The 15,646-nt window shown below is 31.5% G+C and overlaps 1 protein-coding gene across 1 annotated transcript in view; it reads right to left on the bottom strand.

Annotated features, from left to right (window-relative positions):
- LOC143229305 (serine/threonine-protein kinase 32B-like) overlaps positions 1-12,832 on the bottom strand; it is a 79,472-nt gene extending 66,640 nt beyond the window's left edge. Inside the window, exons 1-2 of the mRNA XM_076461444.1 lie at positions 11,893-12,832; positions 5,298-5,353 (exon numbers count right to left, since the gene is read on the bottom strand). Coding sequence (XP_076317559.1) covers positions 5,298-5,353; positions 11,893-11,962 — 126 coding nt within the window. The 5' untranslated portion in view covers positions 11,963-12,832. The remainder of the gene's footprint in view (positions 1-5,297; positions 5,354-11,892) is intronic.
- Positions 12,833-15,646: the final 2,814 nt, after the last annotated feature.

Genomic DNA, 15,646 nt, shown 5'->3' with positions numbered 1-15,646 from the left:
TCAGCTCACTTGCGGCCCGGCATGGCTAAGTAATTAAGGCGTTCGATTCGTAATCTGAGGGTCGCGGGTTTGAATCCCAAACATACTCGTCCTTTCAGCCGTGGGTGTGATTTTATGTGACGATCAATCCCACTATTCGTTGATAAAAGAATAGCTCAAAAGTTGGCTGTGGGTGGTGATGACTAATTGCCTTCCCTCTAGTCTTACATTGCTAAATTAGGGACGGCTAGCGCAGATAGCCCTCGTGTAGCTTTGCGCGAAATTCAAAAACAAACAAACAAACAATTAAAACTTTACTTAGAGACAGCGGTAAGTTCAATAACTTACATCTCTGAAATCGTGGGTTCGATTCTCTATAGCGAAAACAGCAGGTAACCTACTGTGACTTTATTATGAAACACTTACGTGTTCCTGTTAAGCATTTGAATAACGAAATCTTTACATTCAGCTAGACAAAAAGACGATTAAAAATAAAAAGCGAACTTTACACTAGATTCAGACGAAAAATAATAAACAGTACAGAAGGGTAAACGCTTCACAGTGTATTATAATTATTTACCTCTATATCAACGAACGCTCTTTGTTATAGAATCTTATTCGCCGTCTTAATTTTTGGTTCGAAGAACATTTTCGCAACAAGATGAACATACCATTCCCAGAAAAGATTGTGTTATTAGGTTCGACACTTGTTTGTAACCAGTGGAACTTTCAGTTGGAGGTGCATTTTTGCTTATTAACGTCTATGTGCACGTTAATCGATTAGTTGAGCCTAATACAAGCTTTCAATGTACACTGTGTGCACATTAATCGATTAGTTAAACCAAATGTAATGTTCCGATGAACAAAGCCTAGCACCATTATTTGCGTGCTCTTTGTATTGATTAATAAACTTAAGTTCCTTGTTATAATGCCGATTGATTTGTTAAATTTACAAGTGTTTGTCGAAGTCAACAATTATATCAACGACTTTATTAGCAACGTTTACAGAAGATCAAACCTCTCTGAACACGATTTAAAAGTCAATAAGCAGACCCCAGGACACGGTCTGTAGACTTCCAATCACATTGCTTGCAAGAGATGAGAAGCCTAATTATATTATGTGCTTGAAGAACGGCGAGTATAGTGAAAGGACAAAATAGGGCATATTCTAATAATCCCTCTTACGGCTAGATAATTGCCTGCAGAATCAATTCATGAGATATTTAAATTTCAACGTTAGAGCAATTTTCATGTATTCTTTGAGGTTTCGAACTTTTGTTTCAATAGAAAACAAAAATTGAAATATTTACAAACATACTAACTTACAACTCTGTGCATTACATTTGTCCATCTTGTAGTTTAACTTTAATTCGCACAAACATGTTTAAAAGGTACATTTATATGTAATCATGAATAAGTTCCATTTGAACGATAACTGGTCCAGATTGTTCTCATTTAAGCAACTAAAATACTAATGAGTTTATTGAATAGATAAATTTCGGGATCTATGAATCGCTAACAACTTTATTTAACTCCAATTTATGTCCGAAAAATCAGGCAAGATAATACAAGATTCTACTTATGAAAATATTATTTTATCCTACAGTTAAAAATACTGAATAAAAAGCATTAATCACTGCTAAAACACAGGGATTTCAAATTAGAGTAGAGTAAGAAGAATTGTACAAATCAATGAATACCAAGTACAGATCCCCCGCTAGTACAGCGATAAGTTTACGGATTTACAATGCTAAAATCAGCGGTTCGATTTCCCTAAGTAATTTCAGCAGATAGCCCGATGTTGCTTTGCTATTAAAAAACACACACCTATTATAGCGTGAACATAACTTAAAAATTCTAGTTGATTCATTGTTTTTTAACGTTTATACCACAGTAAAACAATGTGAGGCAGAATATCTTCTTTTTTTCAATACTGGAATTTCTATTATAATCGGAAAATACGAATAGTAGTTAACTGAAACATAGTTGGCCCAAAAGAATTATTTCATATCTGTAGAAAAGAGTTAATCTTGGAATATACAAGATAATTTTACTTCATTATTAAGAACCCCATAAGAAATAAAACATGAGTTCTGACAAAACATAATTGTACACTTATTTCCGTACAACTCACAAAAAACATATAAGGTAATTAGTTCGCGTTAAAATATTCGTTACTTAATAACTAGAAAAACATATTATAATAATGAAGTCAATTGAACCATACCACTTATTTTAGAACAGTGTCTTACGAAGGGGAAAAATGTAATATTTTAATAGAACACATTAGAAAATACTTAAAGTTCATCCGGCATATAACAGCTCGTGCTACCAAATTCTAACAACAAAAACATTAACTCCAGTATAAAATATGATACCATTTTAGCCATAAGCATTGGAAAACTGTTTATTATGATAATGAAGAATAAATCCATTTGAAAATAAGAACTATTGGGGTAGTTTTGTGTGCAAAAACTAAAATTTCTTACGCACTTGTTATTAAAGATCCTTAATCAATTTGTAAGGGATTCAAAACTTAGAGAGAGAGGTTATTCACTGCTCTGAAGATTAATGTAACTTAGCGACTGGTGGAAGTTGACTCTCCTTGAAATCTCCTTGCCTCTACATAGATGTAATTATAACAGTTCAACAAAGACAGACAAAGAAAGCAGCTTGAGAATAATGAACTCAAGAGAACTTATATCGAGAGTTTCTTTCTGTGTTATAAATTAATTTCAGTCCTCTTGGGAATGAAGACAAAGACTGACTGCTATAACATATAATTCTAGTTCATCAAAGACGTTCTTATTAACAGTGGCATCTTGGAATCTACATTAGATGTGCGGCAAACATTTGTAACATTCAATGTAGTTTCGAACACAGCTAGTGCTAGATAGGTGAGACAAAATATATCACTATTCAGAAAAAGAAGTTTTATGTTATTACCAAGACTTGATTAGGCCTTACCTATCATAAAAGGCGTTCTCGCATTTAACCAAATAATTATTCTAAAAATCGAACAAGAAACGTTTCACTGGTTCCGAAAAGGTGGACAAATAATAAAATGTTGGTCACTATCGTCAGATGGAAAAACAGATTCAGAGAAACAATGACAAGTGCTGTTTTAGTCATTCTTGTTTCGTCTGGAGATGTCTACCTGTCTTCAGAAAAATGAGTGTTCTTTAATCGTCATTAATCCAGGGTAATTGTCATACTGAAAACCAGAACTACCAACATAGTGCTATGATGTTGTCGTGATACTTGATTAAAATTACACTTTTTTTGTATAGTTGAGATCTTGTAACTTTGTACAGTATGAGTGTTTCAGAAAAAGTGATGAACATAAGATAAACCTGCAGTGTTTCTTATCCAATTTTTAGCAAAAAAGCTAAACGCCAGAGTTCTTTTAATTACAACATGAGCTGTTCTTAGTATTTATATAGATATCAAATCCCGTTTCAAAATATTTATCACTCGGAGTTAATATATAGGAAGAAGAAATATTTAGAACATCCCTTTAGCCTACATTTATTTTTTTCTTGTCTGTCACATTTCTCGCTACTTAAAGTAAGAGATATATAGACAGACCACTTGTACCACCCTTGCTTTTATCTTCCTACCTGTGAATTTTTCCACCAGTAAAAAGTGTCATCTTATTTTTCCAAACAGTTATGACTTGTAATATGTGGACTCTGAGACTACCTGTAGTTGAACTACTTTTAATTAAACTAACTTTATGGAAAAACGAAGTTATTTTAACACAGTAATTAGTAAAATAAAAAATAGGTTTTAGTAGTGTATTGTATGTTCATTGAATTTCGTTCCACAACAACGTATCCTTATAATAAGCCTCGCATTTCGGTTTTCAAACCACATGTTCACTAAATTTTTAAAGTTACTGTTGCATACAAATACCTATAACACTTGAATATTATATGTTATACAGTTATTGTTTTAAAGATTGGTTATTTAATATTGACTTCGCCACTTTTAAGTTTATATGTTTGATATCTTCATGTGATTATTTTTATAAGTATTCAAAGAGTATTCTAACTAAAACTTTGGATACTGCAGTTTATGAGTTTTGATATTATTCGCTATTTTCAACCAGAATTATATCATATCCGACAACATAGAGAAAACGGATGGATCAGAAATTTAATGTTAGGCATAGCTATTCCTACTTCAGAAGTTGGCGGTGGGTGGTGATGACTAGCTGCCTTTCCTCTAGTCTTACACTGCTAAATTAGGGACGGCTAGCACAGATAGCCCTCGAGTAGCTTTGTGCGAAATTCAAAAACAAAAAAACAAATTCCTACTTCAGAACTGTTGAATGGAAAAACATTTGTATGAAACGTCTAACAACTTACTCCCTAAAACTACCCGAATAAAGATATAATCATACACTAAGTGTGGAAGGGTAAACGCCAGCAGTTTCTACGTCAGAGGGGAGAACTTGAGATGTAATATTTCATTCACGCGATGAAACCAATTGCTGTATAATGCTACTTAAATTTAAAACAAAATTATTCATCATATTTAAAATCTTATTTATACATACAAAGCGCAACCAGTCAGCGACACATATCGTCTACATATCATTTTTTACAAATAGCTGAATTGACGGTCACTTTTATAACGCAGCTACAGATATGTTTGCGAGCGAGTATAGCGGCATATCGTGAGGTCCAGCCGTGAACCTTCCAGTCCATAGTATAACATGTCAAATAAGATTTTGTTGGCAGTGAAATAATATAAATTTAGTTGATGTGTTATTTATTATGTAACCTTCTTACTGGAAATCCATCTTGTGTAGATAAAGAAAGAAATGTTCGAATTTATCACTCACTCTATTGTTCTACCTCATCAACATTGTCAGTTTTGCGTTATAATGCGGCGGTCAATCCCACCATTCGATTACAGTAGTCCGTGAATTAGCGATGGGATAGTGTCAAGTCACCTGCATTCCCTCTAGTCACTCACCTCTAACTTAGGGACACCAGTTTGTTTCGTTGTGTAAATGAGGTGTAATTTATGTTACATTTGTTAACTGCGAAACATTTCTTTTCGGCTCATTGAGTACCACAATGATTAACAGTTCCTCCTGACTACTTTAAAGCACATAATACAGATAGATACCTTGACAATCGTTTCTTTAATAACCGTGCTTTAAATAATAGATACAGTAAGGTTCAACATTAAGCCTAAATTCTTTTTTGTTTTTCGCTACGAATAACCTAATATTAATATTGTCAAATATGTCATTAAGTATAATTTTATAAAACGCTTTATGTTTTTATTTTATTAATTTTACTTACTTTTCCAAAGCTTCCTTTTCCTATGGCTCTAAGAATCAGAAAATCTTCAAAATTCACTGAAACAGGAAAAATATTTATCTTTTTAGAAAATAATATCCAAAATCGGTACTTTCTAAAGAAGTTTTACATCTTTCTTTTAAACTTTGTCTTGAACCATCTCGAATCTATTAGTAATGAAGTTTATATAAAACCACTGTTCAAGAAATTAGAAAAACAAAATCGGTGTTTTCATAATTTCAATTCAGCTAAACAATATGCGTTGAGTCATTGTGTGATAAGTGAATTTGAACATCTTATAGATTTCTCCATCCGAAACGTAGAGATAATTTGTGCAGTTAACTGTAAGAGAATTATGTTCACTTAAACACGTATATTTGATATTATATGTCTTTTTAATGTGCGTGTACTATCTATTTGTTTGTTTTTGAATTTTGCACAAAGCTACACGAGGGGTATCTGCCCTAGCCGTTTCTAATTTAGCAGTGTAAGACAAGAGGGAAGGCAGCTAGTCATCACTACCCACTGCCAACTCATGGGTTACTCTTTCACCAACGAATAGTAGGATTGACCGTCACATTTAATACCCCCACGGCTGAAATGGCGAGAATATTTGGTGTGAAGGGGATTTGAACCCCCTTATTGTCTGGAAGCTTTATTTTACAAACTGCTTTTGTTTATTTAAGTTACGCAGAATCAAAGTAATTGAACATTTATGTCACTTTTGCGCAAAAATAAAGGACTGTCATTATTCGAGAAAAGTAGTCCATATCATTTTAAATAAAAATCTCAACGTTTACCAAACATATTCATTTCAATCAAACTTCTTCTTATTTTAACATCCAAATTTAAGTATGTATGTTACACGCCACAATATTTTCTGTGTCGAATTCATTTAAATATATGGTACTAATATATTATTAATTCTTTGATTTTTTTTAAACTAATGAAATCATATGTGTGCTATTTGACCTTAAGATGTTTTCACAAAAATTCATGAAATAAAGATATAAATTAGCAACAAATAAAACAATAATTTCCACCAACACTTATATTATCAACCTGTTTGTAATTATTAAATGTGAAGAAGTATTATAAAAAACAGATATTAATAAAATATTTTAATTACAGAGAGTTTAAAAGAAGGCAGTTAAATTCGTACATTAATTACTTGTTTGTTTATTTTAAATTGAGCACAAAGCTACACAATGGACTTGCTGTACTCTGCTCACCACTGGTATCGAAACCTGGTTGCTAGCTTGCAAGTCTGAATACATACCAGTGTGCCACTGTGTGTTGATGAATAAACATACTAAGAACTCCATGCTTTTCCCAAATCGTATCAACAGATATACATGATTAAAGTTCTTAAATAAAAAATATGTAGTGAATCCGATATTTTATTTAATTTAAGATTTATAGATAATATAAAACTGTTATTATTATTATTTAATTTCACGAACGTTACGATTAATATTTATTTATTGACAGATATAAACTTTCAAATTGCAAAATGCTTGGATATTCTATAACAGCTTTTACCAAGCTAGCAAAAAACTAAACTTAATTGGATTTTAAAGAAAAGTCTGAAATAACATATAAATATGACAATCCTGACATGTTACGTAACAGGCTCAGAAATGATTTTTTTTAAGATTTGATATAAAAGTTATAATCTCTTCAGCTAACTTATTTGTAATATGAGCATTTAAGTTTTCTACCAATAAAACCAAAATTACGACCTATTTCATTTATCGTTGTTGTAAGTACTCTATCACGAAGTTATTGAATGTTATTTTTGAAATGATAAAAGGGACACATTTGTTGAATAATTCCTTAAACTACACTTTTACACGACTCTTAAACATTTCCAAGTTACCACTTATAAGTTGTATATGATTAAAATAACAAAAATTATGATTACAAAATCATAATTCGTATTAGATATTGACCAAAATGTTTGGATATTTTGTCTGTAATAAATAATATCATTACTATTATGATGACATATCAATATACTTAACGCTGTTAAACTGAGAAATGAATGTTATATTATATAATTTGTATAATAGTACATGTTCCACGGACGTCATGAACGATTTATTAAAATAGCAAATAGTTTTAACAGATATCTGTAGAAATATGTCTACAACAAAATTTAACATCTAATTATTATAATCTGCAATCTCATATCAGTTCATATTAAACATTTAGTATTTAGTTAATCCTCCTCGTATCATAATAACTTTCTCAAGGTAACGTTGCATGCTGTTGATGAGGTTATTGATGTAATTCACCTTGGGTTTACCCTAGCTTGTTGCTAAAAGGCGCTACGGTTTAAAGCTGTGGTCAACAATTTTCTAACTCAGTTTTGTCCAGTTCTGTTCTGATTGTATCTGGAGACTTCACTAGCTATGAAATATTGTAACGTTCTCCTGGTCGAGATAGTCCTGCATAATATGCGCACTATGATCAATGACATTGTTATCCTGGAACACAAAGTTATTGTCGAATCTTGTCCTAGCATATGGAAGAAATATCATCTCCATGTGACGCTTGCAGGGGGCGCTATTGACTTTTAACTGATAGATATGAAGAAAGTTTTACACTGCACCACCTTCTTTGTGTTCCTTGTGGGAAAGGCAGTATTTCCTCATCTGTTCTTTAGACAAACAAAAAAGACGAATCCTACCATTAGCTTTAACAAGCCAGAAACTGAAAAGATGACATATCGCTACTATCCTAACAGTAAGTTGGCATGTTGTCTTGTCCAAGTAACATAATGATGGCAGTGAATTCTGGTTAATATTGGTTTGCAGGTAGCATTTTTTACAAAATAACCTTGTTTGGCCAGCCTCCTATTCACTGTTCTTCTGGATATCCTGGAACGAGTGTGTTCATGCCATTCCTGTCATAGGGTGTTACAGGATTTCTTTCAATTTTGACGTGTTAAGCTGATCAAAACATAGCCATCTCGTGTAGCAGATGTCAGAGCCTACTATCAGACTCTCCTTTAATAACGTTTCCTGTAGTCCGATGACGTTTCACGATTCTGGATACTGTAGGCTACCCTACTGTTCTGACAATGTTCGTTTGCTGCATACTATTTCTGAACAGTTGAACAATTTGACTCCCTATAACCCTTGACACGTGATGAGGCATGACTCTACATCACGTTCAGAGAAAAATTTTAAACAAAGCGTTGGTCTGTTTCGAAAAAGATTATGCAAAAAGTATACCCTTTTATACCAGTCAGGTGTCTATATGGGTTTTAATTAAAAAATACCAAAAACTACTTATACAGATCAGAATAACAACTTGTACATGTTTCATCGATTATTTGCCACCTATTTTGTTACTATTCAGGTATTACATTGAATACCCCATATATAACAATATAATAATAATGCTCTATTATAAACAATAACATCAATACAGAATAATATGGAAACATTTTGGCCGAGACTGTAGTTTCACAAATTATTCTGAAATGCTTTACAACAACACATAAAAAGCCCTATGTAAATTTTATGTTTATAATTCGTAGCTAGCTGTAATAATTTAGAGGAAATAATTTATTACACATAGATTGATGCAAAATAGCTAGTAATTTTACTCCATTCAAACATTTATACTTAGAATTTACCATAAAGTAAGAGATGTTCTTTTATTTGTTTGTAAAGTATGAATATTTAAGCTAAATTTTATTACATCAACAATTAAATATTTAGTTTATTTATCAGCGGGTCACGAGTTCGAATCCCCGACCCAAAAGAAAAGCTCACCCTTTCAGCCGTAAGAGCACTATAATGTAATGGTTAATCCCGCTATTTGCTGGTACAAGACCAGCCCAAGTTTAACATGAAGGATACTGATAAGTACCAATAGACTGTGTGGGTCCTACTTTCTATTAATATCCTTAAATTGTCATTTAACCTTTCTGTATCAATGTTAAATGTTTTAGGTATTTGTAGCAGAATGAAGTTATTATATTTAATGTAATAAAATACGTTCCACATTATGTAATACAATGTTCGTAGATTAAGGCTTCACAATTATAATATAATTAATTAATACTCAATCATTAATGTATCTGTGATTGTAGTGTTTGCCTTAAAAATATAGCTCATTGAAAAATAGGAACTTCATTTAATTTTATATTTGAAATAAAATATAAAAATTAAAATATTTTTCTTTTCCCAGTATTTTTGTACTAATGGAAATAAAGTTAAAAATACAAATATAACTGTCACATTTAACAAAATCAGCATTTTATTCGACTATTTCTAATATACTGAAACATTTCCAAACGGTATGAAAGGAAATGTTACGATAATTCAATAAATTCACATTTGTCTCACTTTGTTACTTAAATAGATTAACTTTCAAATAGGGAGTTAAACGTTTTTTCTTATTGAAATTTATAAATATTTCAGTTTAGAAGGTAAATAATATTTTTAACTGAGAAAAGGAAGCGTACCATATAAACTGTTTGAGTTTTAATGTAGACATGTAACAAATATTTAGAAAATACAAGTTAAAGTTAATTAAATTCCAGTTAGATAGTTAGTTGAAATAAGTAACATTTTATAACTCAATAAGTTGTGTCAATGATAAAGTTAAACAACCCACAACTCTAATACGGTGTTAATGAATAAATACGCGTGAAAAATTAAAACTTTATAACAAGTATATTTATAAATATCGTACAAAAGTTTTGTTAACTACAACGTACAAAGAAAATAGAGGCACTAAAAGCGACATCTTTTTTTACCTTTTTTGATGGTATTTTAAACCTTTTTCAAACAACATTCCCAAAACTAAAAGCGTTACGCATAAAATCCAGAAAAATAAAACTACGACACTGTTGTTTGTAAGTGTTACAAGTAAATGAAAAACATTTATTTTGACAACTTACTTCCAAGAGATACTTCTTGCCCATAACTGGATGCAGATAGTCAAAGGATGTATTTTACCTTTTATATATATATATATTGTAATTTGTATCTCGGTTGTATTTATCTATCCTTTATTCGCTAAACTTTTTGTTTTCAGAGCTGATATTCGAAAAGTTGTTTTGAAATATGACCTGAGGTGTACAAAATTAAGAAATGAACTGTTTGTTGAATAATATAGATTTCTTCCTTAGCTTTTCAACACTAATGTAATATTTATGTACGTATTTACTACAATACCTCAAAAGTAGTATTAATTTGAATATATTAATATTTAGAAAAGAGAGTGGAATCTACGTGTCTTAGAAGGTAAAGAAATTCCACATAACTAGGCCGAAAAAAGTACCATATAACAAACAGGTATTTGTATCTGAGATACAAATTACAATATGGTAAAGTTAAAATGTGACATAATAAGAGAGGTATTTATGGGAAAAGATACCCATACTGTTCTGAAAATACATGGTCTGTCAATTTTACTCTTAATTCGCAAGACTCGTATTTGTTAACTTATATGAAATGAAATACAAGAAACGTTTAAAAAATGAAAACCAATAGAAATTTGATCATATAAAACACAAGTGAAGTTTTCAGATAACGAAAATTATAACATGGACAAAATACGGGTATACTAAGACGAAATAGTTATAAGTGGAAAATTAAATTGCTACAAGAAACGGTAAAGTTTTTGTTGCAGAGACTAAAGACTCTCCTTTACAAATTCATCTCTGACGCTATTAAAATTTGTACCCACAAGTTTTTACAATTTTTCATTTATAACTATTTAAAACAATAAATAGAAAAAAGAAATATTATGTATCTAATTTTGTGTCTGGTGTTGTGTAGTCAAAGTTTTATTTTTGAATTTCGCACAAAGCTACTCGAGGGCTATCTGTGCTAGCCGTCCCTAATTTAGCAGTGTAAGACTAAAGGGAAGGCAGCTAGTTATCACCACCCACCACCAACTCTTGGGCTATTCTTTTACCAACGAATAGTGAGATTGACCGTCACATTATAACGCCCCCACGGCTGAAAAGGCGAGCATGTTTGGTGCCACGGGGATGCGAACCCGCGACCCTCAGTCGCACGCCTTAACCCACCTGGCCATGTCTGGCCACATTTCTTCGTTTCGCTCGATCAAATAAACCTTTGGGCCCCACGCTTTTAATTTGTCTTCTAGACTTCTGATGTCTGTACATCTTTATGAAGACCAGTTATCTAACTTAATATAGGTTAAGCTATGGATTTCTAGTGTGGTGTTATTTTATCATATTTACTGACAAAGGTTTCATTTTGTATAATATAAAATATTCTGTTAATTACCAGAAACTATAGCTTCACTGTCATCAAATATTTTGTTAACAGGCCAAACAAGATTATAAACTTACATGAGGTACTCCATACTTAAAGAAATCGCTGCTGATTAATATACAGAATGCTTTAATAGTTGGCAAAACTGACGATTACTCTTGGCCATTAAAATTAAAACCTTGCTAGTTTATAATATCTAGTCTGGATTATTGTCACCATTAATAATAGAAAACATTGTACTATTCTGAAATAAACAGATGTCAAAGTGACGTACTACAGTTTGAACGTACAGTGTAACTTCAAGTTCCTTAATATATATGGATTACCCTTACCTTCTCTGTCTTCTGTAGTTCGATGTGCATCTTTATGTTTCTTCTTGTTTGTGGACTGTCCACTACCCATCTCTTTATTGACCTCAAATGAAATTACCCTAGAATATCTACAACAAACTCGTAGTATTAAGTGGGTACATGCTAAGTCACAGTGAAGGACGAAAGTTCCTATTTAACCGTTTCTTGAAGAACAGGAAAGACTTTTCTAGGTCGTCTTGCGGTTTTAGCGTATTTACTCAACAAATGACTCTAGCGGACTTTGACAGTATAAATTTCAATACATAACAAATGAAATACAACATTTTCATTCATCTTTCTTAAATATAATTTCCTTTCAAAACATAAGTTATTTAATCTCGTTCATCAAAGCACGCAATTTCGTTTTGTTTTATGGAGAGTAAAATCGATAACGTCTTGTATAGTGTTAGTTGTATTAAACCATAACACATGCTTACTGTTGTCCGGTTTCATAGCAACGTCTTTTGTCCATAAACACATTATTTAAGTTTAACCATTACACCTGTTTCTCCGAAATAAATGCATTACGTCTTAAGTTTCATAGCTCGTTTTAGGTTAGATTTAAAATCATTATATCTACTCTCCTGTAACGTAATGTTCAAAGAGCCCACAGTAACTTAACTTGCAAAACTATTTTCACCTTTAAAGTTACTAAAGTCTATATATACGTATAATCACAAGTTTCGCTTATGTCCCCAGTGACATAAAAATTCTAAAAACCAATCCAGGAACAGTTTTCTATCAAACATTACCGTCTGTCTGTCTGTCCGAGTTTTAACTGTTGTTGCCACACAATTTCATAAATCTCATCCTTGTCACCTTGCATGAAATGACCAAAACAACACGTTATTCTCATCCGTAAAGTTCGAGAGTCTGTTCGAAAAAGAGAGATCACGAATGCTCACCCCACTTCCTTCAGTTCCGTTGTCTTTATGAGAAGTAAATGGAGCATGCTTCCCGCTTCTCAGAGTTTCTAACATCCTGGACATCAATATCAGTGAGATATGAACTGCAAAATCAGACAAAAGGACGTTACGTTATACTTTAGAAAGAAACAAGAAAAATATTAATTTTGATGTAATGTTTTTTGTTTTTATAAACAAAAATATTTTATTAGCAGTTTCTTTGCAGATAAAAACCATGTTAATGTAAACTCGATATTCTTTATGACAGTAATGCCCCAAACACACAAATTAATTTGTTAGAAACAGTCGGAGTATTTGTCGTTATGCTGTATTTTTATAACTAATGACAAACATTTGCTGAATCTTGTCATAAAGGTAGCATGTGTCAACACAAACATTATATCAAGTCCTTACGTTAGCACGATGATGTCGTTAGAACTTTTCATTATCTAACGATCTTTTTAAATAATCTTTCACATGGAATTGAACCATTTTGCTTTAATTTTATTTATCATGCTAAAATTGGATTATTTTCTCATTCAATTGTTAAGATTTAATATCATTTACAACAGAGGCTTACACTATCTGAGGTATCGCTGTAATTCTTTACAAGGGATAGAAAACTATAATATCAACTCTGTTATTGTACAGATAACCTTAAGTGTATTGTGTTAATTTAAGTCGTACATCCTTCACGTTTTGAAACTTTTGAAACGCTTCGCTATACCATATATATGGATTAGCGCCAGTAATTTTCCAACAAATAATAATAATTTAGTTTTCAAAATTTTGAATAGATTTTTAAATATATATATATATACACATGAACGGATCGCAATATCATATTCACAATACAAATATGAAAATAAAAATGTTATTCTTTACCAATCTACGCGAATTGAATTAACATATTTGCTTACTCCTGATTTTGGTAGGGCATTTACTTGATCTGAAACTTTAAAATATCTAATTTTAATTATTATGATAGTTAGAATCTATCTTTCTGTGTGTAGTTATTTGTCTTTCTTTACACCTTGCTATCAGTCTGTGCAACTAAAGTAACTACGTGCACATATGATGACAGTGATGTGTTTTGACTAGTCTTTAAACTCTCCATGTCTTGATGTTAAATAACGTTTCAGCCTAGCTCATAGACAATGCAAATAAGACAGCTTTACATCCTTGAAGGGATGATGAATCTTCTTTGAAGGAAACAACTCTGTATGTGTTAGGTTGCAAATAACCTAATATAAGTATCTTTTGTAAAGTCGGAGATCTTGTGTGTTCGGATTTATTGGTTAAACAAAGAAAGAGTCCAGATAGAACTTGTATGTCATTTCCTTTGTTCTAAAGATACGCAGGGAGATGAAAATATTGTCATATTAAAGAAGAAACATTCTTTGTTTTAACTTTCCAAAACGTTTGTTTGACTGAAATCAGAACATGAATACAATAGGTAATAAATTGGTTGTTTTTTATGTCTATAATTTACATTAAATTAAAACGTTAAGTACTCATCAAACAAACCAAATAACATCAACTGATTTAATTTAATAGAACAAATTGTTGTGAGTGAAAAACAATAAACTCCTCTCTCTACAGTAATATAAGCTACAAACATCAGTGTATTTAAAAATATAAAATTCCAATAATCTATATTTATCACAATTTTTTATCTTCTAAGCCAATTAATTATGTTTATTTTCAAATTGTAAATGGTAAAACAAACCTGATCATTTTAATTGAAGTTAAAACAAGCACATTCGTAACAATGTGTCTGAGAGAAATAATTTTATTTTTAGTTTCTTAATTAAAATATGCAAAGGTATATCTGCGCACTTGTGTTAAGCAATTTGTGTTGTGTTTGTCTGTTATTAAGCACAAAGGTACACAAGGGGTTATCTGTACTGTACAGCGAGTATCGAAACACAATTGTTAGTGTTATAAGCCCTCAGTCTTACCGTGAGCCACAAGAGGCCGCAATCTGTCAAAAAAAAATTCAAATAAACTTGTTTTTTCTACCTGTACACTGAAAAAGTGTTGGTACACCCACTTCATGAAACGTAAGTTATCAGAAGTAGAAGAGAAAGTAGTACTTGCGTTTAGAATGAAACGAACAGATAAACTGTAAGTTATGTTTATACATTATTCATGTAGTTATGAAACGATGCACAGGAATCACAGTGATTTGATTTATCGTCTTGTTTCGACGATACGGGGTAAAGTGTTCTAGCTCGTAAGAATTGATTTATGCTAAAATGTTTGAAACGTTCGTTGCACCTGCGTTATTTTGCTTTCTTTAGTATATATATTCTTAGTAATCATAAGTGGTATAGTACAATAACTGGTGGATCTAGTCCTGTTATTGCAAGTAACAGCAATTATCATTTGATTGCTTTCAGAAAGTTACTATAACATTATCAGATGAGAAGTACTGTCGTAAATTTACTAGAGCGTTCTCACTGGGTAATTACTATAAGGAATTAGCTACATCATCCTCTGAATAGACGAACATTACTTTTCAAAATTGGCTATAGCATTCGTTTCTCCAGTGTTAGTTTTATCAATGTAATACACACTTTTCGTGAAAACTAATGTACTATAGTTTAAATCCTTTTTTACAGCGTCTACGTCCATATCATCTTTAAAAAAAAACTTTATGTAATTCAGTCATTTCACAAAATGAACTGCAATTGTTTTCATTGCTTAAGTCATTAATTTTATTGTAATCGTTCTTGAACCATGATTGACACGTTTTGAATCCTTATCTGATTTTATCTTAATTATCTGTATAGATGATGACGTCATCTGGTAGTTCAATGGTAATTATG

This window comes from Tachypleus tridentatus, chromosome 10 (assembly GCF_004210375.1).
Source record: "Tachypleus tridentatus isolate NWPU-2018 chromosome 10, ASM421037v1, whole genome shotgun sequence".
Classification (NCBI taxonomy): domain Eukaryota; kingdom Metazoa; phylum Arthropoda; class Merostomata; order Xiphosura; family Limulidae; genus Tachypleus; species Tachypleus tridentatus.
This window is presented reverse-complemented; position numbering and strand designations above follow the sequence as displayed.